The sequence below is a fragment of the Mustela erminea genome, chromosome 18 (assembly GCF_009829155.1).
Source record: "Mustela erminea isolate mMusErm1 chromosome 18, mMusErm1.Pri, whole genome shotgun sequence".
Lineage (NCBI taxonomy): Eukaryota > Metazoa > Chordata > Mammalia > Carnivora > Mustelidae > Mustela > Mustela erminea.
The window spans coordinates 61520538-61543167 of NC_045631.1; the positions used below are offsets into that span (position 1 = coordinate 61520538).

Consider the following 22630-nt stretch of genomic DNA (forward strand, 5'->3'; position numbering starts at 1 on the left):
AGTCTCACCAAAATGCTGTCAGGGGGCCGGCAGGGGCGCTCTGTGGCCAGCCCTGGGTATCGACTACAGACCCAACAGGAAGAGAGGCACCTCGCAGGTGGGTACCACTTCACTAACCCAGCTCCGGGACCCAAGGTTTCCTGCTGCCCCGGCAACAGCCCAGCCAATGGGAGACGGGCACAGCCCGGCCAATGGGAGACGCGCGCAGCCCGCGGCTCCCGCTCCGTGCTTCCGGGTTGGCGCGGGAGGCCGCCGCGCGGACGAGCACCGCGGGCGCGCGGGGCTGGGAGGTCCCTGCGTCGTGCGGCGGCTGAGCCGGCGCGTCCCGCCGGTGAGCGAAGGGCGGGCGAGCGGCCAACGGCCGCGGCCACGAGGCCCGGCCCCGCGGACGAGCACCCTCGGGCGTCGCATCTGCGGCCCAGCGCACGGAGATGCCGGGCCCCCGGGGTTCGCGCCGCGTCCGTCCGTCGTCGCTGCCGGCCGGCCCGTGTGCGGGAGCTGGCGATCCCCGGCTGCGCGCACGGCGCCCGAGAGGGAGCCCCTCCCTGCTGTGCGGGCCGCCTGTCCCGGGCGCGGGCCGCTGCTGCTCCCGGCGTCCGTCTCTGCCGCTTGGGGCTAACGGGGCCCAGCCGCGAGCTCCGCCGCGCCTTCCCCGGAGCGCTCCGTCGGGCCGCGGAGCCCGGTGCCAGCGGTCGTCCCGTGGGAGGAGCGAACAAGAGAAGCCGACGCGGACGCGGACGCGGACGCCGGCCCCGGGCAGCCGCTCTCCCGCCGGGTCTCCGGGGTGAGTCCCAGAACCCACCGCCCCTCACCCAATCGTAGGGTGTCCTGGCGGCCCGGGCCCGCCCCTCGGCGCCTCACCCAATCCCAGGTGTTCTGGCGGCCCGGGCCCGCCCCTCGGCGCCTCACCCAGTCCCAGGTGTCCTGGCGGCCCGGGGCCGCCCCTCGGCGCCTCACCCAATCGCAGGGTGTCCTGGCGGCCCGGGCCCGCCCCTCGGCGCCTCACCCAATCCCAGGTGTTCTGACGGCCCGGGCCCGCCCCTCGGCGCCTCACCCAGTCCCAGGTGTCCTGGCGGCCCGGGCCCGCCCCTCGGCGCCTCACCCAATCGCAGGTGTCCTGGCGGCCCGGGCCCGCCCCTCGGCGCCTCACCCAATCGCAGGTGTCCTGGCGGCCCGGGCCCGCCCCTCGGCGCCTCACCCAATCGCAGGTGTCCTGGCGGCGCGGGCCCGCCCCTCGGCGTCCCACCCAATCCCCTTGTGCTCCCGTGACCAGGCTCCGCCCCTCTCAAGCCTCACGCCGTCCGCGTGCGTCCCCGCGCCGGCCTTTCGCTGGCCGGAAGCAGCCCGCGGCCGGGCCCGCGGGAACATGGAGGCGCTGCTGAAGCGGGAGCTGGGCTGCGGCTTCGTCAAGGCTACGGGTCACTCGGGGGGCGGGTGCATTAGCCAGGGCCAGAGTTACGACACGGACCAAGGACGCGTGTTTGTGAAAGTGAACTCCAAGGCGGAGGTCGGGGCCGCCGCGGGCCGGGCCGGGGCGGGCGGGGCGGGCGGCGTCTGGGGCGGCTCCGGGCCCGGGTCTGGGGTCGGAGGTCGGGGTTCGGGTCTGGGGTGGGCCCGGGCGGGGTCTGCACGGCGGGGCCGCGGGGCGCTGGCGCTTGCTGCCCCCGGGCCGTTGGGCCGTGTCCGCGGCTCCTGGGGTCGCGCCCGCGGCGGAGCCTTGAAGCCCCGCGGAGGGGAGCGCGCCCCGTGGGCCGCCGTCTGGGGACCCTGCGCCGCGCTGCGCGGGGACGGCGGGTCTGAGCGGGCCGGGCAGCGGCAGCGTCTGGTGCCGGGGCGGCCGTGCTGTTGGGGTCCTCGAGCCGCTGCCTCTGGCGTCGGGGCCGCGGGACCGCGGACCCGGCAGTGCCGGCGTCGCCGCTCCGGGAGCGCGTGTCCGCCGAGAGCCCGCCGCGCTGCGAGGGCGCGTCTCCCTGTTCTCCGCGCCGGGGGCGAGGGCGCGCCCTGGGGTCTCTGGGTCCGAGCGCCGACCCCACGCAGCGGGCTCCGGCCCCGGGGGCCCCGTCACCGCCAGGGAGGGTCGCACTGGGACGTGGGTTTTGGCCGAGGAACCGGGCGGGGGCAGCGGCTTTGGCCACGGGAGCCCCTCAGTCCAGGAAGCTCTGTCTGTCCGTGAACCTTCCCGCAGGGGCCCCGGAGTCGGCAGGGGAGCCTCGTGCTGCAGCCGCACGTCCCGCGGCCGCGGTCCCTCGTGCGCCCCTTTGGGTGGGTCGCGCCGGCGCTGTCAGCGGGGAAGCCCGGGCTGGCCCCAGGCGGCAGCGCGTTGTTTCAGACGGGGCGGCAGGGGCTCCCCCCGGACCCCGTCCTCGGGTCACACCGCGCTGCGCTTTCTTTCTGCCCCGGAGAGCGTCCTGGCCGTGGTTGCCGCGCGCTTCCCGGACGTGCGCCCGCTGTCCGCGAGAGCCGGAGCCTGGTCTGAGCCGACCCCTCCACGCCCTGCTCTGCGGGGCGAGCCTTCCTGCGGGAGTCGGTCCGTTGGTGCTTGGAGTCCCCTCGGCAGCCCTCACGGCTCGTGCTGGCCTCCCCACGTTCTCCTGCGGGCTTCTCTGCTTTCCCGCCTTGTTGTCCCGCGTGGGCGGCATCTGGCCCCTTCCTGTGCGTTTCCACCTTCAGGGTCCTCTCTGCGCCCAGCCTGAGATCAGGAGCCACCCGTTCCACCGGCGGAGGTGGCCAGGTGCCCTAAAGTCCACGCTCCTCTTGCTGACCTTTCTCCCCGGAGTTCCTTCTGGTCCTTTGGCAGGTGGTTCTGCACGCGCACTCTTGGGGCTTTGTGTGGACGCTGCTGGGAGTGGCGGTGCCGAGGCATAAGCATCTGCTGGCCCGTGAGAACAGGACTTGCTTCGGTGCCCTCCCGCGTAGGGCGTGGAGATAGCTCCCACCCTGCTGCGAGAAGACTGCTGAGGGCGCCTGTCTTTTCCCTCACAACCCCGTGAGCTGACCTGCTTGAAGCAAGATTATTCTTATCTGTCTCGTGCCTGCGCTGGGTCCTCCTCCTCCCTTAAGCTCCAGAGCCTTTTTGGAGCCCCCCGCCCCCCGCCTGCGTCCCTCCCTGTCCTCTCAGGGACCCACAGACACTTCTGTGAGGGAGGCTTCACCTCTGGCTGTGTTCCCAGACCCCTGCGCCTGTCCCCCGGAGGTCACCGGTCTTCCTCTCCCCTTGCTCGGCTTTTCCCGACCAGTGCTCTGGTACAAAGCAGCCAGTGCCATCAGCTCTCCAGGGTGGTGGGATGACGGTGACGTGTTTGCAGAGTGTCCAGAACGGGCTGCCTCAGTGTTCGCGGCCAGCTCAGTCGCTCAGGGCCGCGAGCCTGGGAACTTGGTCCCCGGAGTTAACCCATCTTTACGGGGGAGGGGGCAGGCGCGGGGAACGTGAGCAGCTTGGCCGAGGTCGGAGACCCAGTCCTGAGAGTACACAGAGAGGAACATTCCCGGCAGCGCTTCCTCGTAGCCCCACGAAGCTGCCCGGCTGCCAGTCAGTGCCCTGGGCCCATCCGTTCTGGGGGGCTGTGCGCGGCGGTGAGAGTGAACTCTGACTGTCGGTGCACCAGCAGAGCAAAGGCAGCGGGACCAAGCAGCCAGATGGCTTGCTCTGCACGTAGAAGGACAAAGCAGACGTGATCCATCCGTGGTGATGGGGACGCGAGGGGCTGGGGAGCAGAGGGGCCTCGGGGCGACAGCGTCCTGTGTGTGGGGGCGCAGTCCTGCAGTGCGCAGCCTTGGTGAAAACTGGTGCCTTTCTTCTCATACTTCTGTAGCATTTTGACGGGGGAAAAAAGCTACTAAAAAGGAAGTAGTTACTTAGTCTGGGAAGTGAGGAAGATTTTTCTGCGAAGTCAGAAATATTAAGTTGAAATCGGAAGCATGATGAGGAAGGGTCTACCTTGTCAAAAGGTGGGGGTGGGCTCCGGGCAGAGGCACATGGCTGCTCTGAGCTGTGGGGGACTAGAAGAAGACCACAGTCGAGGAGCACGGGGGTGTCTGCGCGTGTGCTGGTGTGTGCACAGGTGGGCCTGGAGGTTGTAGGAGGGAGCCCAGGGGAGCACAGAGAGCGGGCAGGCCAGACCCTGTGGGGCTCACACAGGTTGCTAGCTCAGGCGTGTTCCAGGCAGGGATTTGCCGGCCGTAACGGTCCCTGCCAGGATGAGCAGGGAGGGGAAGGGAAGGACAGTTGCTGCCGTCTGGGGGAGACTGGACATGCTGGTTACGATGGGATGGTGAGGTCAGAGGTGCCCTCGAACCTGGGGAGAGGTGACCTCAGGTGCGTAGCATGTGCAGGTGGAGGGCCAGGTGGCACCGGACTGTGGCCAGGGTACCGTCAGATGATGGCCCGCATGCGTAGTCCAGCGCTGCACCAGATGTTGGGCGGAGTATTCGAGGCCTTCCCCTTCCCTCTGGAGAGACTCAGCGAGAGTGTAGAAGAGGGTCCAGAACAAGACTGTGCGACCCCGCTTCCTCCTGGGCCGGTTCAGTGCGCAGCCGGCTCTGCTGGAAAGCCCAAGAACCTGCGTCTGGCGGGTCTGCAGTCAGGTGGCCTCTGCTTCAGATTGCGACGCTTGGGGAAGCACGTCCGCGTGGCCCCTTCCAGAAGTCATCTTGCTCTCCCTTCTCTCCCCCTCCGTTATTTTTCGGAAAGGCCAAAAGAATGTTTGAAGGCGAGATGGCAAGTTTAACTGCCATCCTGAGAACGGACACCGTGAGAGTGCCCAAGCCCATCAAGGTCCTGGACGGCCCGGGAGGCAGCAGCCTGCTGGTGATGGAGCACGTGGACATGCGGTACCTGAGCAGGTTTGTCTGGGCAGCGCCCCCCCAACTTGGCTCTGGTTCTCTTTTTTTTTTTAATACAGATTTTATTTATTTATTTGACAGAAGAGATCACAGGTAGACAGAGAGGCAGGCAAAGAGAGAGGGAAGCAGGCTCCCTGCTGAGCAGAGAGCCCGATGCGGGGCTCGTTCCCAGGACCCTGGGACCATGACCTGAGCTGAAGGCAGAGGTTTCATGGACTAAACCCCCAGGCACCCCATGGCTCTGTTTCATTTCTGAGTCTAAGCCCCTTCATACCTGAAAGCTCGCATCGGGGTATCACTTTGAGGGGCCTGTGACCCCACGCATCATGGGCTGTGGACCTAACCTGAACCCTAACCCTTGGCTGTGCACGCTGAGAGCAGATGGGAAAGGAATCTCCCAAGAGGAGACATGGACAAGGGACCCAGCTGCCCGGGAAAGGCTGGGAAAGAGCACCAGACAACCGGGGCCCTTCATTCCCCTCTGGGTCACTGAAGCCAACTTTATGTCCCCTTGGCTTGCTTTCCGTGGCCTGAGATTGTGCATGAGGCCGTGACCCCACGATGACATGCCCCATGCTTGACTGACGCTCTCTCTTTCACAGCCATGCTGCCAAGCTCGGGACCCAGCTCGCAGACCTACACCTAGACAACAAGAGGCGTGGGGAGACCCTCCAGAAGGAGGCCAGCACCGTGGGTACGCAGCTGTGTGGGCGTGAGGGCCCCTCGAACACACTGGCCGGCGTGGGCATGTGGGTGGGTCTGTGTTGATGCTTGAGGAGAGGAGTGTCACCCCGAAGGCTAGGGACACAGCGGACACAGGGAACGCGAGTCTGTACTGGAATGTAGCGTGTTTGGAAGAAGAAGTATCGCCCCCATCCTGTTACTTCCTTTACGCCTCCTGCCCCAGAGGAAAGCCTGTCAGAGCTGCAGTGGCTTTCTGTGCTGTGCCTCCTCTCCTGAGAACGGCCTCACGTGAGGCACAGCCCAGTGGCCCTCTCGTCCGGCCTTTGTAGAGCTTAGTGCTTCCAGCGTTCTCGTCTTTTGATGTTTGGTGATCTGCGTGCACCCTGGGGTCACTGTGCCAGCGGAACAGCTGACACACCAGGGGCGGACGGCCAAGTCTGCTGTGCCAGATGGGTCCTGTCGGCTGCACCCTGCCCCTGCCAGGCCCACGTTGTCCAGGCCTTCGGGGTTTTTGCCTCGTTTGGGGGAGCCGCAGGGGACACCCAGGAGGCCACTTCAAATCCGTTTATTCTTCACAGATGGCCAGGGCGAGGCTGGCCATCGGGAGCCATCCTTTCCCAAAGGTCACAGGGTGAGCTGCCTTCCTCCGTTCTCAGATGCAGCGTTGCTGCTCCTCTGAGCGGCCTCTGGCGCCTCTCCCGGGCGGTGTGGGTGTCCTGCGTCACTGAGTCCAAGCAGAGCAGGCCGTTCCCGGGCCCTGAGGGTTTGTGGAGACGGGGGCCCCTCACTGGTCTCTGGAGGAGGACGTGAGGGGAGGGGCTCAGCAAGACAGACCTCAACGCCGCGCTGAGCTCCAAGAGCAGCCAGAGCGGGGTGGGAGCTGGTCGTCTTTCTTGTCTTCTTCGCTTACAAGGGAAAGGAGCCGGGCAGGTGGTGCGACCCTTCGTGGACCAGTTTGGGTTTGACGTGGTGACGTGCTGTGGATACCTCCCCCAGGTGAGTGACACCAGCACGTGGCCTTCTGCGTTCCCATCAGGTCAGGTCACCCGCCCAGGGAAGGAACCCACCTCCCCCTTTATGAAATTTAGTAAAAGTCTTCGCTCCCTTTTTCTCTTGGCTGATTTGGAAGCGGTTGACTTGCGGTTTACCTGCCTCACACGCTAGGTAAGCTCAGATAAACAGGACCAACAAGTCAGGGTGCTGGGTCTCGAGGTGTGGAAACATTAGACTTCGGGGCAGTTTTCTTCCTACTAGATCCTCAAAGATAGTATGATGTAAGTGGACTGCACCTTTCAGTTTTATGATCCTGTGGTTGGCTCCCTGGGAATTTGGGCCCCGGGGCTTGACCCAATGCCCAGCAGATGTTGAATGGGGAGGGGTGGGGGCTGTGCTCCCGGGCAGTGCTGGTGGCTTCTCAGGAGAGGAAACTTTCAGGGATTCCTGGGAGGTACCGGGGCATGGGAGACACTGTTCAGCTTTTGGAGTGTGGGGAGGGGTTGTTCAGGAACCTGCTCTGGGTGGCAAGTGCCCGAAGGCTGGTGTTCCCTGGTCCCACCTGCTCCGTGGAACTCTGGGGCCGTCCCGCTGGCTGTGCTCCCTCGCAGGCCTGTGGCTCGCCCAGTGTGCATACAGACCCCAAGGCCTGCGTGCCCCCTGCCTGGGGGAGGGGCTCTTGTGTGGTCAGGTGGGGCTTGCTGCCCTCGATGGTGTCCTTGAACCGGGCCTCATGCGACCTCTCATGTCCTCACTCTGGGAAGGGCAGTGCTGGCTGCCTGGGTGGGGGCCCCAGAGGGGTCCTTGTGGCCGGTGGATGGTCAGAAACAAGCTCGGGGTAGGGGCAGGCCAGCTCTGGGTGTGCTCCTGCGTGAGTGCAGGTGGACAGAATGTGCCCTAGAGCTCTTCAGAGTGTCCTGTGTTGTTCCGCATGGGAGGGTCCCCTGCTTCTGCAACAGGGTGTGAGGTCCCTGTCTGTCCATGAGACACTGTCTGCCTGGTCAGCCACCACGCCTTCCCCAGCCTGTCCTTAAAAGCGGGGCCCTGCGGCTTTGGGCTTCTTCCTTGGGCTCTGCCCCTCTCCTCTGTCCACGCAGGTGAATGACTGGCAGGAGGACTGGGTCGCCTTCTATGCCCGGCAGCGCATTCAGCCCCAGATGGACATGGTGGAGCAGGGGTCTGGGGACAGAGAGGCCCGGGAGCTCTGGTCTGCTCTGCAGGTGAGCTCAGCCAGGGCCCGACTGGGGAGGCCCCGAGGCAGGTGCGGCCACCGGGGGTCCAGGCCTGGACAGGAGATGGACTGGGCTGGCCAGCGGGGTGACTGTCAGTGTCCCTCCACCCCGTCCAAGCCGTGTGTGTCCCTGTGCATCTGTGTGCCACACTCTGCTGGGGCAGTTGGGCCACACAGGAAAGCGTCTGTGTCCCTCCCACATGTGCTGGTTACTTGGCTGAGGATGGGTTTCCTTCCTGCAGTTAAAGATCCCTGACCTGTTTCGCGACCTGGACATCGTCCCAGCCCTGCTGCATGGAGACCTCTGGGGAGGAAACGTAGCCGAGGACTCCTCAGGGCCCATCATCTTTGACCCGGCCTCTTTCTACGGCCACTCGGAGTACGAGCTGGCGATAGCCGGCATGTTTGGGGGTTTCAGCCACTCCTTCTACTCCGCCTACCACCGCGCAGTCCCCAAGGCCCCAGGCTTTGAGGCCCGCCAGCAGCTCTACCAGCTCTTCCACTACTTGAACCACTGGAATCATTTTGGGTCGGGGTATAGAGGGTCGTCGCTGAACATCATGAGGAATCTCACCCAGTGAGCGTCCCTGCTTTGGACAGGTCCCAGCCAGACGCCTGCGGCCAGCGCCTCCTGCTGCCCCCAGTCCTGTCCGGCAGGGCTGCTTCCCCGAGTCTTCACACTAACCTTTTGCTCCATGGCTGGGTAAAACCACGCTGGGGTGGGTGTGGGCCCCATGGCGTGGGCCCCGTGGAAACACTGTTGCCCGGAGGCTGAGCCGGAGCTGGCTGGCGTGCCGGCTGCTGCTGAGCCCATGTTCCTTGGCAGCCCTTCCCGTCTCCTCTCCGGGAGCGACTCTGATGTGGGGAAGATGCCTCCTGGTGGGTTAGACGTGGGGGTAGACATGAAACCGGCACCGCGGTCGGCTTCTCCAGCCGGTTTCACTGAACTCATTCCCTTCCTTTCCGGGTCCGCTCTGCGCCCAGCCACAGGCCGAGCAGCCTGGAAGCTCGTTCTGGGAGTGACCAAACTGCGGGTCCTGGGTAAGTTTAGGAGCCACTGCGTCCCTCCTGTCAGCACCCCATCTTGCCTGCCCTCCTAAAGCTCGTGAGCTGCTCCTTTGTGTAAAAGCGCTAACCCCACGTGGGACTGTTCTGATTCTGTCGAGGCTAAGAAAGCCTTTTGCATAAACATTTGAATAAACTTTCACTGATTTCAGTCATGCACAGGACTGTGTATTTCCTTCATTTGCATCGGAACTCAATGTTTATCTTCGGTGTTTGCCAAGAGACCTCTGTAATGCCTTGTGACAAACAGAACCCCTGTTTCTTAGGAGCAGTTTTTTTCTCGACTGTTCAGTAAGAGAATAGCGCAGAGTTTCCCCCCATACCGACAGCTTGAGAACTGCTTCTCCTGTCTGACCGGGTGAGGTTCGTGGGCCGCTCGGGGAGGCCTGGTCACCAGTGGGCTGTGGAGAGAGGTCCCCAGAGGCCCCTCCTGGGAGCTGTGCCATCAGTGAGGGTGTGGCCAGGCCCCAGGCAGGAGGTGGTATCACAGCCGTGCACCCGTGTCTCCTGGCTTTGGTGGTGGTGCAGGACTTGCCAGCTTTTTAAACTCGGCTGCTTGTACGATAGCTCATTCTAAAATACCAACTTTCGGGGGCGCCTGGGTGTCTCAGTTGGTTAAGCGACTGCCTTTGGCTGCGGTCAGGGTCCTAGGATCCAGTCCTGCGTCGGGCTCCCTGCTCAGCAGGGGGTTTGCTTCTGCCTCTCCTCCTGTCGTGCATGCTCTCTAGCCCTCTCTCAAATAAATAAATGAAATCTTAAAATTTAAAAAAAATAAAATACCAACTTTTATACCTAATTTTGCACCTACAATTTTTTATATGTGTATATATTTTTATATAAAGAGTTATGGGGCACCTGGGGCACCTGGGGGGCTCAGGTGGTGAAGTGTGGGCCTTTGGCTCGGGTCACGATCCCAGGGCCCTGGGACTGAGTCCCACATCAGGCTTCCTGCTCAGTGGGGAGCCTGGTTCTTCCTCTGCCCCTCCCCCTGCTTGTGTTCCCTCTCAGTCAAATAAATAAAATCTTAAAAAAGCTGTGGGCGCCTGCGTGGCTCAGTGGGTTAAGCCTCTCCCTTCGGCTCAGGTCATGATCTCAGGGTCCTGGGATCGAGCCCCGCATCGGGCTCTCTGCTCATCGAGGAGCCTGCTTCCTCCTCTCTCTCTGCCTCTCTGCCTACTTCTGATCTATGTCTGTCAAATAAATAAATAAAGTCTTAAAAAAAAAAAGTCAAAATTGTATAAACTGCAGACCCAGAAGCCCGGAACCTAACCCAAGCGCTGGTGGGTGGGTTCGTGAGAGCCCCTCTCAGCACATGTCATCCCAGCACAGAGATTGCATTGTTCCCTGGGGGTCTGGGCTGACTTGGGGGCAGAGGGGATGAGGTTCTGACTGGGGGCCGCACTTCAAGGGCAGCTGTGGGATGGGGTCCTGGCAGCAGCCTGCCTCCTGTCCTCACCAGGGCAGCCTGCTGGCCTCTGGACTATCAGGGAGATTTGGCTAGACCACAGGATGAACTTCAGATTCAGCTCCTTGACTCCTTGGCAGCAAGACATTCGAGCCCTTCAGGGCAGCCGTGAGCACCTCAAGGGCTGCCAGAGGCAGGGGTGAGGGGTGTCCCTGGGGCCATTGTACTTCTTACTGAAATGGGAATGTTGTATCCAAACACATCATGGTCTGCCCCTGCCAGAGTACCACCGTTTCCACAGAAGGAAGTCCTCAGATAACCGAACTTGACCTTCCCACCTCAAAGCTGCTGCTGCTTTTCTTTTTTAATAGTTTTTTTTTTTAAGATTTTATTTACTTGACAAAGATCACAAGCAGGCAGAGAGGCAGGCAGAGAGAGAGGAGGAAGCAAGCTCCATGCTGAACAGAGAGCCCAATGCGGGGGCTCGATCCCAGGACTCTGGGATCATGATCTGAGCCAAAGGCAGTGGCTTTAACCCACTGAGCCACCCAGGCGCCCCCCGCCAAGCTTCTGAGCATCCTTTTGATGAGAATGGCCCTGAAACTTTGATGCCTCTGCCTGAAACAGGACGTCAGTTCTGTGCCCTCGATGTGGTCTCTGGCTGCGTGTTCTGTGTCTAGGGGCCTCCGTCGGTGGTGTCCTCCCAGTTTTTGCCCTGTATGGGATCGTGAGTTCCGTTTATCATTACCACAGTAATGGTAGGGCCCAGGACCAGCACAGGAGGCTCTTAGGTTAGCCACTCAAGCTTTGGCTCCCTCTTTCATAAAGGGGGCTGATAATGACACCCACGTGCTGTCCCAGTGCCTGCCTGTGGGTGCTGCCCCTGGCTCCCCACTTGGGGGGGACACTTCCTCGTCCTTCCAGTGGAATGTGCTTCCAAGGCATCTTGCATCAGATAGCCTGTCTGCTGCGTGGGTTTCCTCTTGGGCAGAAGAATTGCTCACACTGGAATATGTGTAGAAACAGCACAGAGATGAAGGCATCTGAGTTCTGAAGAGGTGGCAAAATTCCCCTCCCTTTCTCAGAGCAGTCATCTGCCTGAGGGGCATGTCCCCAGCACAATTCCTGGTGGAGGCCAGAGCGATGGACTAGAAGGGACACTTGGGCAGTGTCTCTGCTGGCTCAGGCTGCAGCCAGGGCCTTAGGACTCCAACCCCCAACCCTGCTGCCTTCCTGGGGTCCTTTTTCTGAGCAGTTTTGCAAAAGCCCTACCCAGCTGTGGGCTGTTTTCCTTCTTGGTGTCACTGGACTCTATGTCACGGTAAGGGTTCTGAATAGGAGAGTCCAGTGTATGCGCATGACCTCATCATTATCTCAGTCCCCCTGCCTCAGAAAGGGGACTCAGTTCATGGGGTTGCTTGGATGTCCCTGATCACATCTCCCAACTGAACTTCTAACCAGCTGGTGACCAAAACTCACACGTACCTTTGAGAGGAGGCCAGTTTGCAAAGTGCTCCCTTTGGCATGTGTCTTCACATGGAGGATTTGGCTGCTCAGACAGGAGCTGGGAGGTCTGGGAAGGGACCCCAAGTTCCTGGGGTCCCATCTTACAGCACCAGTAAGATGCTGTGCCACTGTCTGGCTGCCATCTGCCACATTCAGACCCTGCTTGGGCAAAACCATGCCCAAGGCTCAGTGATGCTGAGATGCTCATCTGCATCTCCCCCATGGTGCCTGCAGGCTCATGGGTGCCTAACTCTGGCAGCTTTGGGACCTACTTTAGAGCCAATATTTGTAATTCTGAAAAAGAGAACAGAGAAGACAGGGAGGAAACCATACAGAGCTGAAGACAACCTCAGAAGGTAGAAGGACCAAGTTTCTGTCCTGAAACAGCTCACCTGCACTGCCTTGGGGATGGCAGGAAACTTAGCCCAGCCACCTCTTGGGGGAAATTGTCAGATCCTGGGGACACAGAGAGGACCCTAAAAGCCTCCAGAGAGAGAAGAGTTTCCACACAAAGAGGAGGAATCAAAAGTGGCCTCAAACTTCTCAATACCAAATGAGCAGGAAAGTAATGGAGCAGGACCTTCTTGTTTATGAAGGAACAGGACCTCATTTCCAACCTGGAATTCTATACCCAGCCAAAATGTCAATTGAGAATAAAGACATTTGCAGAAGTGTAAGAGCTCACATCTCTCCATCAGGAACCCTTCCTCAAGATGCAATAAGAAGGTGGGCTTCACCAGGCTGGGAGAAAAAGTGTAGGAGGAGGAAGACATGCAGGGGTAGATGCCTTTTCCACAGATGGACACAATCTCTCCCATCCCGCCTGCAGTTCTGCAATGACCTTGTGCATGTGTGTGCATGTATATTTTTAAAAAGATTTTTATTATTTATTTATTTATTTGACAGATATAGAGCGAGAGAGCACGAGCAGGGGGAGTGGCAGGCAGAGGGAGAGGGGGAAGTAGGCTCCCCTCTGAGCAGGGAGCAAGGCAGGGAGCCCCTATCTCAGGACTCTGGAATCCTTACCTGAGCTTCAGGCAGAGGCTTCACCAACTGAGACCCCAGGCGCCTGCAGCATGTGTGTTTTGAGGGCAGCAGGTCTCTTACCAGGGGTTCCATTCTTAGTAGGGTGGGCCACTTGGTATCAGAGCCCCCAGGGCACCCTCGACCTGTGATGGCCACCAAGTGCCCGGATGAACAAGCCCAGCACCGGCGACGGGTTCACTGGACAGTGTCTGGGCCAGGGGATGTGGTCAGGACCCCCAGCCGTGTCCCGACAGTGCGAGACCTAACTGGGCCTGTGACCCGTGTCCCAGGGACAGCGGACCCTACCCTGAACTGTGCCCTGCGTCCCGCTGGGGCTGGGCCGACGTCCAGCAATGGTTCGTGCAGCCTCTGGCGGGAGGTGCTGGCAGGGCGCCCCGTGGGTGGGCCCCACCGAGGGTTGTCGGGCGCCCGGCGCGGACGCAGGCGGAGGGCGCCCCCCCCCACTCCAGTCCCCACGGAAAGGCCCCGCGGGCCCTCGGCCTCCGGCCGGCTCGGTCCCCCCACGGCGCGAGCGGGCGGGGAGCGCGGGGACCGGACGCCGCGGAGGACCGCGCGGAACCCGCAGGCCGCGCAGCCCCGGAGCCGCCCCCTTGGACAGCGGCTCTGCAGCGGCGGCTCCGCCCCGGGCCGCGTCTGCGCCCTCCGGCCCCGCCCCGCGCCCTGCCAGCCGCCGCGATGGAGCAGCTGCTGCGCGCCGAGCTGCGCACCGCGACCCTGCGGGCCTTCGGGAGCCCCGGCGCCGGCTGCATCAGCGAGGGGCGCGCCTACGACACGGACGCGGGCCCGGTGTTCGTCAAGGTCAACCGCCGGACGCAGGTGCGGCCACGACACCCCCGCGGCCTGAGCCGGAGGCTGGAGAGGGGAGGGCGGGCGCGGGGCGCGGGGCGCGGGGCGCGGGGCGGTCCTGCCGGGAGCGGGCACCTGCGGGGCCGCGGGGCTCCAGCATTTTCTAAGGACGCGGGGCTTTGTCAGCGGGTACATAACCCGCGTTCGCTGTCATTTCTCTGCCCACCGAGCGTGGGGGGCGCGAGGCTCGGCGTCCTGGAGTCCCGGGCTGCGTCTGCTTCTCCCCGGCCGGCCTCAGGCTCCCCCCTCCACAGCGCGTGGGTCCGTCTCACCAGGCGGGAGGAGCACCTGGAGGCCAGGCTCTGTGAGGGAGCGCGAGGACCCGACCCAGTCCCCCCGAGTCTGGGCCTGTGCTCGAGTTTGAAGCTGGGTAGTTCCTGCTTAGCGTTTGCTGTTAAGTAAACTTTCCCGAACGGAGGTTAGCCTGGGCAAGCGCACCCCGGGTGCCGAGGGTGACTCCGCGAGGTTCCCCCGTGGCCCATGAGCCAGGGCCTGTGCAGGAGTTGGGGGTGCTGGCTTCGGGCTGAAGGACTTGCAGAGAGGCTGCTCCCTGTCGCCCTGCAGCACTGCCCACCTGCGGTGGATGACGGTTGGGCCTGGTCCAGGGAACCCTCAGGGAACTTCCTTTCAGAACCCAAAACCCTCCAAATAAGCCCCACCTCCTGGGAAGCACTTTGGGTTCAGGGTCCAGGCAGGCTGCAGAACCCTCCTCACTGAGTGCTCCCCCAGGCCAGGATCCCACCATCTGCCCTTGAAAGCCTGGGTGCCGACATACAGTAGGTGAGCAGACGGCAGGGGAGGCCCTCGGGACACAGGCTGTCTGGAGCCCAGGTGTTCTCTGCTCCTGTATGTTTGGGGGTTCGCTAGCCCTGGGAGCGCCGCTGGGATCGCTGGGGACTGCGGAATGTTCCCGGACACCAGCCACCCCTTCCTTCAGAATCCCAGGTGTGGGCTGGCGGTGTGGAGGACGCCTGGCCTCAGTTTCCCCTTGAGTACTCTGAAGTAAAAGGTGGGATTCTCTGCCCGTGTGGACGTAGTACTTTGGCCTCATGAGAAATAATTCTTTAGCCAGATGTGTTCACATTAATAACCACACTTCTAACCAACTAATAGTGTATGTGGGGTGAGAGTTCTCCTGGTCTAAAATCAGGGTATTTGTGGGAAATGTTTCAGAAATGGGACGGCTCCTGCGTCCCAGCAGAGGCTGTTCCTTCCATCTTGTTCCTGGGGGGGGGGGTGTGTGTGAGGCTCCTTCCCACCCCCAGGCCCTGCTGCCTGCTTATCTCTGGGGACAGGCCCTGGACCCGAGCCAGGCCCTGCTGGCCTTCCTGCCCTGCCTTCCCTTGCCCCCAGTGTGTATCCCAAGCACTCAGAGATGTGGCCTCAGGCCCCCCTGTGGTGCTCCTGCCCTGCTGGGATTGCCTGAGGCTGTGAGGTGGGCAGGAAGGGGACCAGGTCCAGCTCCAGAGCCTCCACTAATCCACACTCTGAGGCACCCCACTGTACTCCCTGGCACACCCGGCCCTCCCACAGCCCCCCCATGACACCACGCAGAACCTCCACAGCACCCCAGCGTACCCCCAGGACTCCCACAGCCCCCTGAGGTACCTCACCACCTCCATTGCACCCCATGGTACCTGTGGCCCCAGCAGCATCCTGCAGGACCCCACTGTACCCTCAAGCACACTCGACACTCCCATGGGCTCCCCGCACCCCACTGTACCCCCAGCACCTCCAGCACCTCCTCTGCCCTGGGCTTCCCTCCTCTCAAGAGGAAGCACTCGGGGCGGGGGCATCAGCGTCCTGCCCAACCCCCGGCCCCAGGCACAGCCTCATCCTGCAGCCCCTTCTTATAGGAAGTGGCCCACTTTGCACTCCACTCTCGGAGGAGCTGATATCTTGCTCTCCAGCTAGTTTTCTGTAGGTGCAGGTCCCGGGTGCTTGGGATCCCGCGTGGCGGCTCCTGTCCAGGGCGGCAGAGGCCCCTGCTGGACTCACGGTGCCTCTTTCGGACACAGGCCCGGCAGATGTTTGAGGGTGAGATGGCAAGCCTGGAAGCCCTCCAGAGCACAGGCCTGGTGCGGGTGCCTCGGCCCATCAAGGTGATTGACCTGCCTGGAGGTGGGGCTGCCTTCGTGATGGAGCATCTGAAGATGAGGGGCTTGAGCAGGTGCGGGAGTGTGGGGGGAGGGAGGAGGAGGAGGAGAGGGAAGGGGGCAGAGAGGAGTGTTTCAGGCCCCACTGGTGCGGGATTCCCTGCGTGAAGCCGTGGCCTCGCCTCTTTCCTCAGTCAGGCGGCCAGACTGGGGGAGCAGCTGGCCGACCTGCACCTTCACAACCAGAAGCTCGGGGAGAAGTCGAAGGAGGAGGAGAGCGCAGTGGGTACGTTGGTGCGCTTCTGAGCGCCCTCGCCCCCATCCTGGTGTGCCCCGGGGGGTCGCGCGCTGAGTTTTCCCGGAGCTGAGCGGCACCCCGTCGCCTGCGGTGCTGCTGCGCAGGAGAGAAGGCCGGGGGCGCCCGCAGGTGGGTCGTCGGACTAGCTCTGGACGCGTTCCTGGCCAGCACTTTGGGCCGGGGTGCGGGCAGGGGGCGGGTCGGGGACGGCGCCCATCCGGGCGTCTGCTGGGCTCTGGCATCGAAGAGAAGGACAGTGGCTCTTTCTGCCGACAGGCCGCAGGGCTGAGGGAGCCGAGCCCCGGCACGTGACCAAGTTTGGCTTCCACAGGGTGACGTGCTGCGGCTTCATCCCGCAGGTGAGTGCCGGCGTCCTCTGCGCACCGGGAAGGCGCCGGAGTTCCGAGCTCCGAGCTCCGAGTGCGAGCCTTGATCCAGCGATGGGAGGGCGGAGGCCAAGTTGGCGGGGCGGGGCTCGGAGGAGGGGGCGGGCTGAGGGGCGGCGCTCGGAGGAGGGGGCGGGCCGAGGGGCGGCGCTCGGAGGAGGGGGCGGGCCGAGGGGCGGCGCTCGGAGGAGGGGGCGGGCTGAGGGGCGGTGCTCGGAGGAGGGGGCGGGCTGAGGGGCGGTGCTCGGAGGAGGGGGCGGGCTGAGGGGCGGTGCTCGGAGGAGGGGGCGGGCTGAGGGGCGGCGCTCGGAGGAGGGGGCGGGCCGAGGGGCGGGGCTCGGAGGAGGGGGCGGGCTGTGGGGCGGGGGCAGAGCATCCAAGCAGAGGGCGCAGCAGTGCAGAGACCTCACCGCAGGAGGTTGTGTGCTGAATGTCGGGACTGAAGTGGGCCGAGGTGAGGCAGCGCTCCCGTCAGGGATCAGGTCCTGGTTCCCTACTCCAGGCCGTTGTAGTTCTCCTGACGCAAACTCTCTTATTTCCAAGTGTATGGAGACATCTGGGCAGCTCAGTGTTAACCATCGGACTCTTGATCTCAGCTCAGGTCTTGATCTCAGGGTCACGAGTTCAAGCCCTGTATTGGGTTCCACACTGGGCATGCAGCCTACTTGAAAAACAAAACAAAACAAAACAAAAAACCCAGAGAAACACGTACAATTCTGTGGTTTTTAGTATATCCCCGAGTTGTGCAACCATCGCCACTGTCTGATTACTGCACATCTTCCTCACCCCCAGCAGAAAGCATTTACCAGTTAGTAGTCACTCCCCAGTCCCCTGCCTCCAGCTCTGGTAACACGTCACCTCTTCCCGTCTCTATGGATTTGCCCATTCCAGGCATTTTGTGTACAAGGAAGCCTGTACTAGTTAGCCTTTGGTCCCTCCCTATCTCCTGTGTGGGCAGAGGGCAAGTCTCCAAGGTGGGTGGTACTTGGGATAACATCCTTATGAAGCCTGAGCCAGACTTAGGGCTCCCAGCCACTGGGCGGCCCTTGCATCTGGGGTCCCGTGGCCCACGGGTGGGCCTCGCATCCGGGGTCCCTCAGGATCTGTCCACACAGTGCTTTCCCAGATTTGTTAGGACTCCGTAAGCCTCTGCTGAAGCCAGCTCCCCCGGGTTACACATCTGCCTGGAGCTGGGGGCCAGAGGGGCCGGATGGAGCTTGGTGTCCTGCTTCAGATGTTAAGAGCTGTGGGCTCCCCAAAGCCCCACTTGACCTTGCACAGTGACTTTTCAAGAACCAAGGAATGAAATCACATACAAAATCCCAATCTGTGAAGTCGGTGAAAATGGGGCTGGTCCATTAGGGACCCAGACTGCCCCCGTGTGCCCCTTTAGACTCCAGAACCAATGAACCTATTTAGCTCAGCTTCAGCTGGCCAGAAAGCGGTGAGGGACCTGGGTGGACACTTAGTCCACCTTAAGGTAGGACAGATGGTCCTGCGTGGAGTGCCTGGACCAGCGCAGAAGTTCCAGGAGGGTCCTGCTTTTTGGGAGGGATGCGTGGGCCTTCGGGGCTTGCAGCCATTGGTGGGGCAACCCTGAGCGGTGGCAGCGGGCTACTCAGACAGCTATGTGCTAAGCCCCCTTGGGACCACTGGCATTTCGTGCACGGCCACTCCCTGGGCACATCTCTAAGTGCTTTATCCAACACCAGTCCCCCAGTTGCCATAGCAACCTTAGGAGGTGGGTGTTGTCATTGGACTCTTTTTTTTTTTTTTTTAAAGATTTTATTTATTTATTTGACAGAGAGAAATCACAAGTAGACGGAGAGGCAGGCAGAGAGAGAGAGAGAGGGAAGCAGGCTCCCTGCCGAGCAGAGAGCCCGATGCGGGACTCGATCCCAGGACCCTGCGATCATGACCTGAGCCGAAGGCAGCGGCTTAACCCACTGAGCCACCCAGGCACCCATTGGACTCTTTTTATAGATGAGAAAACAGAAGCACCGAGAAGCCAAGAGGAACAGGGAGGCCATGCGACTAGCGAGTGGGAGGCCAGGATTTGACCCACAGCCCGGCTTCAGAGTGTGGGCCCGACCCCCTCACTGCCTTGCCCCTCTGTCAAGGTGAAGGCTGGCTCCCACCAGCGGTGCTCTCAGGTGGCCCTGCCTTTGGCAACTCAGGCCCAAGTCCTGCCCTTTCTGGGTGAGGGGATCACAATCCCTCTGTCCAGGAGGAGGGACCAGGCTGGCCAGTGCTGGTGTCCTGCTCCTGATACTCAGTTTGTGTCTTTTATACCCTGGCCATCCAGAAGGGAGATGGAGCCTTGGACAGACAGATGGGGAGGGAGGAGCTGCCGTCTCATATGCCTCAGGCTGTTTGGGGAAAGGACCTCCCCGCCTGCTTTCAATTTTTTTTTTTCAAAGATTTTACTTATTTATTTGACAGAGAGAGAGAGAGAGGGAGATCACAAGCAGACAGAGAGGCAGGCAGAGAGAGGAGGAAGCAGGCTCCCCACTGAGCAGAGAGCCCGATGCGGGGCTCGATCCCAGGACCCTGAGATCATGACCCGAGGTGAAGGCAGAGGCTTTAACCCACTGAGCCACCCAGGCGCCCCTGACTTTCCTTATTTTTAGGTTCTTTTCATCCCTGAAATCTCCTGTCTGACACTAGGACGGCCGTTCCGGCTCTCTTTTGACCAGAGCTAGCATGGCGTAGCTTTTCTATCCCTTTAACCTATTTCTGGCATTCTCTGTAAAGGGCACATCTCGTACAGAGCTTGGAATTAGTCTTTTGACTGGGGTACTTAGACCCCTTGCATGTAATCCTCTTACTGCTATGGTTAGGGCGAATCTGTCTTGGTCTTTGTTTTCTACGTGTCCTATCTGTTCTTTCTTTCCCTTTTTCCTCTTTCTCTGCACTCTTTTGGGCTGAGTAGTTTTAATGACCCCATCTATCTCCTCTGTCGGCAAGCTGTCGTGTTTGCTGTGTCTGTTCATGGTTGTGCCTGGGTGTGGGCAGTCGCCTTGCAGAGCTGCAGCACAGCCCCATTTCGTCGTCCAGGTGAACGAGTGGCAGGAGGACTGGCCAACCTTCTTTGCTCGGCACCGTCTCCAGGCACAGTTGGACCTCATCGAAAAGGACTATGCTGACCGAGAGGCACGAGAGCTCTGGTCACAGCTGCAGGTGGGTACAGATGTTTACTCTTGGGGACAGGGGCTGTCCTTTTCTGAGCCCATCGCATTTGTGTGGGGTCCTCTGGTGGAATGGAGCCCGGGAGCAGAGCTGGTCAAGTGTGGACACATCAGTGCCTGACTATTGGCCTGATGGGGAACCTGGGAAGGGGATGGTACCCGAGGACATACTTGGCCCCTGAGTGCAAGTCTCATGGGCTCAGTCACCAAGCACCTAGCCTCAGGCTTTGCTCATGTGACACGCAGGAGCTGGCTCATAAGCGATGGTGTTCACTGTTGCTTTCTTATCCACTCTTACCCTGTTCTTTCTCAAAGCAGGGATGTCTCACCTCTTAGAGATGTGGGCAACAGATGCCCTGGAGTGACTAGTTTGAGAATGTAACTCTCCAAATGTGAAGAACAGAATTTTTGTGCCAATCCAGGGTGAACATGCAGCGGGACATTTTATTTGACTCACTAATGAAGTGGCCCGTAGTACTGGGAGGAGTCGGCCCGGGTGTGCTGAGAAGAGAAGGGGCAGTAGAGAAAGGTTGCTGAGGTGCCTGAAAACCCCTCCACTCAGGTTATTCGGCTGGTAACCTGCTGGGCCACATCCCCTGAGGTCTCTACTGAGTGGACATCACTAGGGCTGTGGAGCGCTCAGACCTACATTTGTAAGAGTAAGATAAGGCATTCTGCTGGACTCAGGGATCCTCGTTCCTGGGCTTCCCAGACCAGGCTGTGGTTGGACCCTGAAGAAACATGAGGTCATCTTTGCCTTATTTCCAAGTATTGGATGAGGCAGCCGTGGCTCATAGTCCCATGGCAATCTTTATTTTTCTTAGGTGAAGATCCCAGATCTGTTTCGCGGTCTAGAGATCGTCCCCGCCCTTCTTCATGGAGATCTCTGGTCGGGAAACGTGGCTGAGGACGACGTGGGGCCCATTGTTTATGACCCAGCTTCCTTCTATGGACATTCTGAGTTTGAACTGGCAATTGCTTTGATGTTTGGGGGGTTTCCCAGGTCCTTCTTCACGGCCTACCACCGGAAGATCCCCAAGGCTCCGGGGTTCGACAAGCGGCTGCTGCTGTACCAGCTCTTTAACTACCTAAACCACTGGAACCACTTTGGGCAGGGGTACAGGAGCCCGTCCCTGGGCACCATGCGGAAGCTTGTGCAGTAGTCCCCAGCCTGTACTCCTGCCGCCTTGCTTCACAGATGAGGGACGGGGCAGCACCAGAGATGGCTTCGGGGACCAATAAAGTCAGGGGTTCAGGGACCACGGTGTGAGTTGTCTGTGCCTCTACCCTCCTTGCAGTTGGGCTAATGGACAGGGGGCCCAGGGCACCTGACAGGTTCCCAACAGGCTCATTATGTCCGGTGATCTGGGGGAATTCGGATATTTTCATGGTAACTGTTGCAGAAATCACACAGGTCTGGGATTTGTGTAGGAGGAAGTTGGGGTCACATGTCCCTGTGGACTCGGGCTTAGACAGAATTGGGGACCAGGAGATGGGTCTCACCTCTGGAGCCACCTCTCTGGGGCTGAATGGATCTGTGAGTCCACCCTTGCCGAGCGGAGGCCCTCAGTATCCGGGCTGCGGCAACCGGTGGTGTGCTTAGCTAGCACCCCGTTCTTCATCTGCTGTGTTGGCGGCTGGACGGCAAGAGAACCTCGGGCAGTGGGGTGGGCCCGCTGGGGTGTCAGGGGTGTCCCCTGTGCTCAGGTGGCCGGGTTGGCCGGTTGGTTGGGGACAACGGGCTGACATCCTTGAAGGGGGGGCTGGGGCAGGTGGCATTGGGGCGGGGTCTATGGTAGCGGTGCCCAAACCTCTCTCTTCTGGGGGTGTGACTGTCCAGCGGGCCTCCCGTCAGGTGTGTCGGGGTGGGGTAGGGACGGGGTGTGGGGGGCGGGGCTCAGGGCCTGGGTCTCTCCCCGCGAGGCCGCTCGCGTGTGCGGGGAGGCGGGGGTAGCCCGGCGCGGGTGTGGGTCTCCTCCAGCGACTCTGGCTGCGACTCCGCTCCCAGCGCGGGCCACTTCCCCCCTCAGCCCACCGACCCGGGGCTCAGACCCGTCCCCCACGACAGGCTCAGACCCCTCCCCGACTGAGACCCACCCACAGGCCCCCGCCCAGAGCTCAGACCCCACCCCCAGGCTCAGACACCCCACAACCCCCCTGACAGACTCCGTCCCTCCCCCCTCTCCCGCCCTCAGACTCTGTCCCCGCCCCACCTCACCCGCGAGCTCAGACCCCCGCCCCGCCCCTCGCGGGCTCAGTTCCACACCCCTCCTGGGCTCCACCCACGAGCTCAGAGCCCCACCCCGCCGGCTGGTGGGCCCCGCCCCCAGCCCGCGCCGCAGTCTTCGCCTTATCATCTCCCTTGACGCGGGCCCCGCCCCCCGGGGCTCGGCCCCGCCTCACGGGGCTCGGCCCCGCCTCACGGGGCTCGGCCCCGCCTCTGCGCTCTCTCTTTTGGCGGCCGGCGCGCTCCGTAGCGGGTCCGAGGCGCGAGGTCGGAGGTCGTGGGGCGGGGCCAGCGTCGGTAGCCGCCGCCTGTGCTTCAGCCGTTGTCCCTCAGCCGGCAGCCGCCCGCCTTTCCCATCCGGTGCTTGCGCGTAGCCGGGCTTCGAGCCCACGGGCGCAGGCCGGGACGCCAAGGATGGCCCTGGGCGAGGAGCCGGCCGCGAGCGCGCCGGAGGACGGGGCGGAGGAGGAGGCGCTGGCCCACGGCGGCGCCCTGGAGGCGTTCGGCGAGAGCGCGGAGACCCGCGCGCTGCTCGGCCGCCTGCGGGCGGTGCTCGGCGACCGGGCGGCCCAGGAGGGCGCCCTGGAGCGGTTCCGAGGTGCGCGCGGGGCCCCGGCCCGGTTGCCGGTGTGCGCGCTGTCGGGCTGCAGCTCGCTCCTGGCGCGCACCTGTGGGAGCCGTGCGCTGGCGGGGCGGCGGGGCGGCGGGGCGGCGGGCGCTCCCTCTCCGCCGGCCGTTGAGGAGGGGTGCGGAGGGCTGGGCGTGAGGACCCGGGTGTGCATCTCCGGGGGCGGCCGGGAGGCCTCGGAGTGCCCG

General features: G+C 62.2%; 3 protein-coding genes across 5 annotated transcripts in view; all 3 read left to right on the plus strand.

Annotated features, from left to right (window-relative positions):
• Nucleotides 1-676: 676 nt before the first annotated feature.
• On the plus strand, nt 677-8974 carry FN3KRP (fructosamine 3 kinase related protein). Of its 2 annotated transcripts, none has more exons than XM_032319704.1 (6): nt 677-784; nt 4691-4842; nt 5445-5536; nt 6440-6522; nt 7617-7739; nt 7993-8974. In XM_032319704.1, the coding sequence occupies exons 2-6, from the start codon at nt 4700-4702 to the stop codon at nt 8329-8331; spliced, it is 780 nt and encodes a 259-aa protein (XP_032175595.1). In that variant the 5' UTR covers nt 677-784; nt 4691-4699; the 3' UTR covers nt 8332-8974. The 2 variants fall into 2 exon arrangements, with proteins under 2 accessions (XP_032175595.1, XP_032175594.1); XM_032319703.1 differs by lacking the exon at nt 677-784 and adding an exon at nt 1292-1507.
• A 4413-nt stretch (nt 8975-13387) lies between these two features.
• On the plus strand, nt 13388-20846 carry FN3K (fructosamine 3 kinase). Its single transcript, XM_032319705.1, has 6 exons — nt 13388-13589; nt 15638-15789; nt 15910-16001; nt 16290-16372; nt 19457-19579; nt 20412-20846. The coding sequence occupies exons 1-6, from the start codon at nt 13449-13451 to the stop codon at nt 20748-20750; spliced, it is 930 nt and encodes a 309-aa protein (XP_032175596.1). The 5' UTR covers nt 13388-13448; the 3' UTR covers nt 20751-20846.
• A 1216-nt stretch (nt 20847-22062) lies between these two features.
• TBCD (tubulin folding cofactor D) overlaps nt 22063-22630 on the plus strand; it is a 156375-nt gene continuing 155807 nt past the window's right edge. The window contains exon 1 of one of the 2 annotated variants that reach the window (XM_032319683.1): nt 22063-22412. In XM_032319683.1, coding sequence (XP_032175574.1) covers nt 22229-22412 — 184 coding nt within the window. In that variant the 5' untranslated portion in view covers nt 22063-22228. The remainder of the gene's footprint in view (nt 22413-22630) is intronic. The other variant, XM_032319684.1, reaches the window with a different exon arrangement.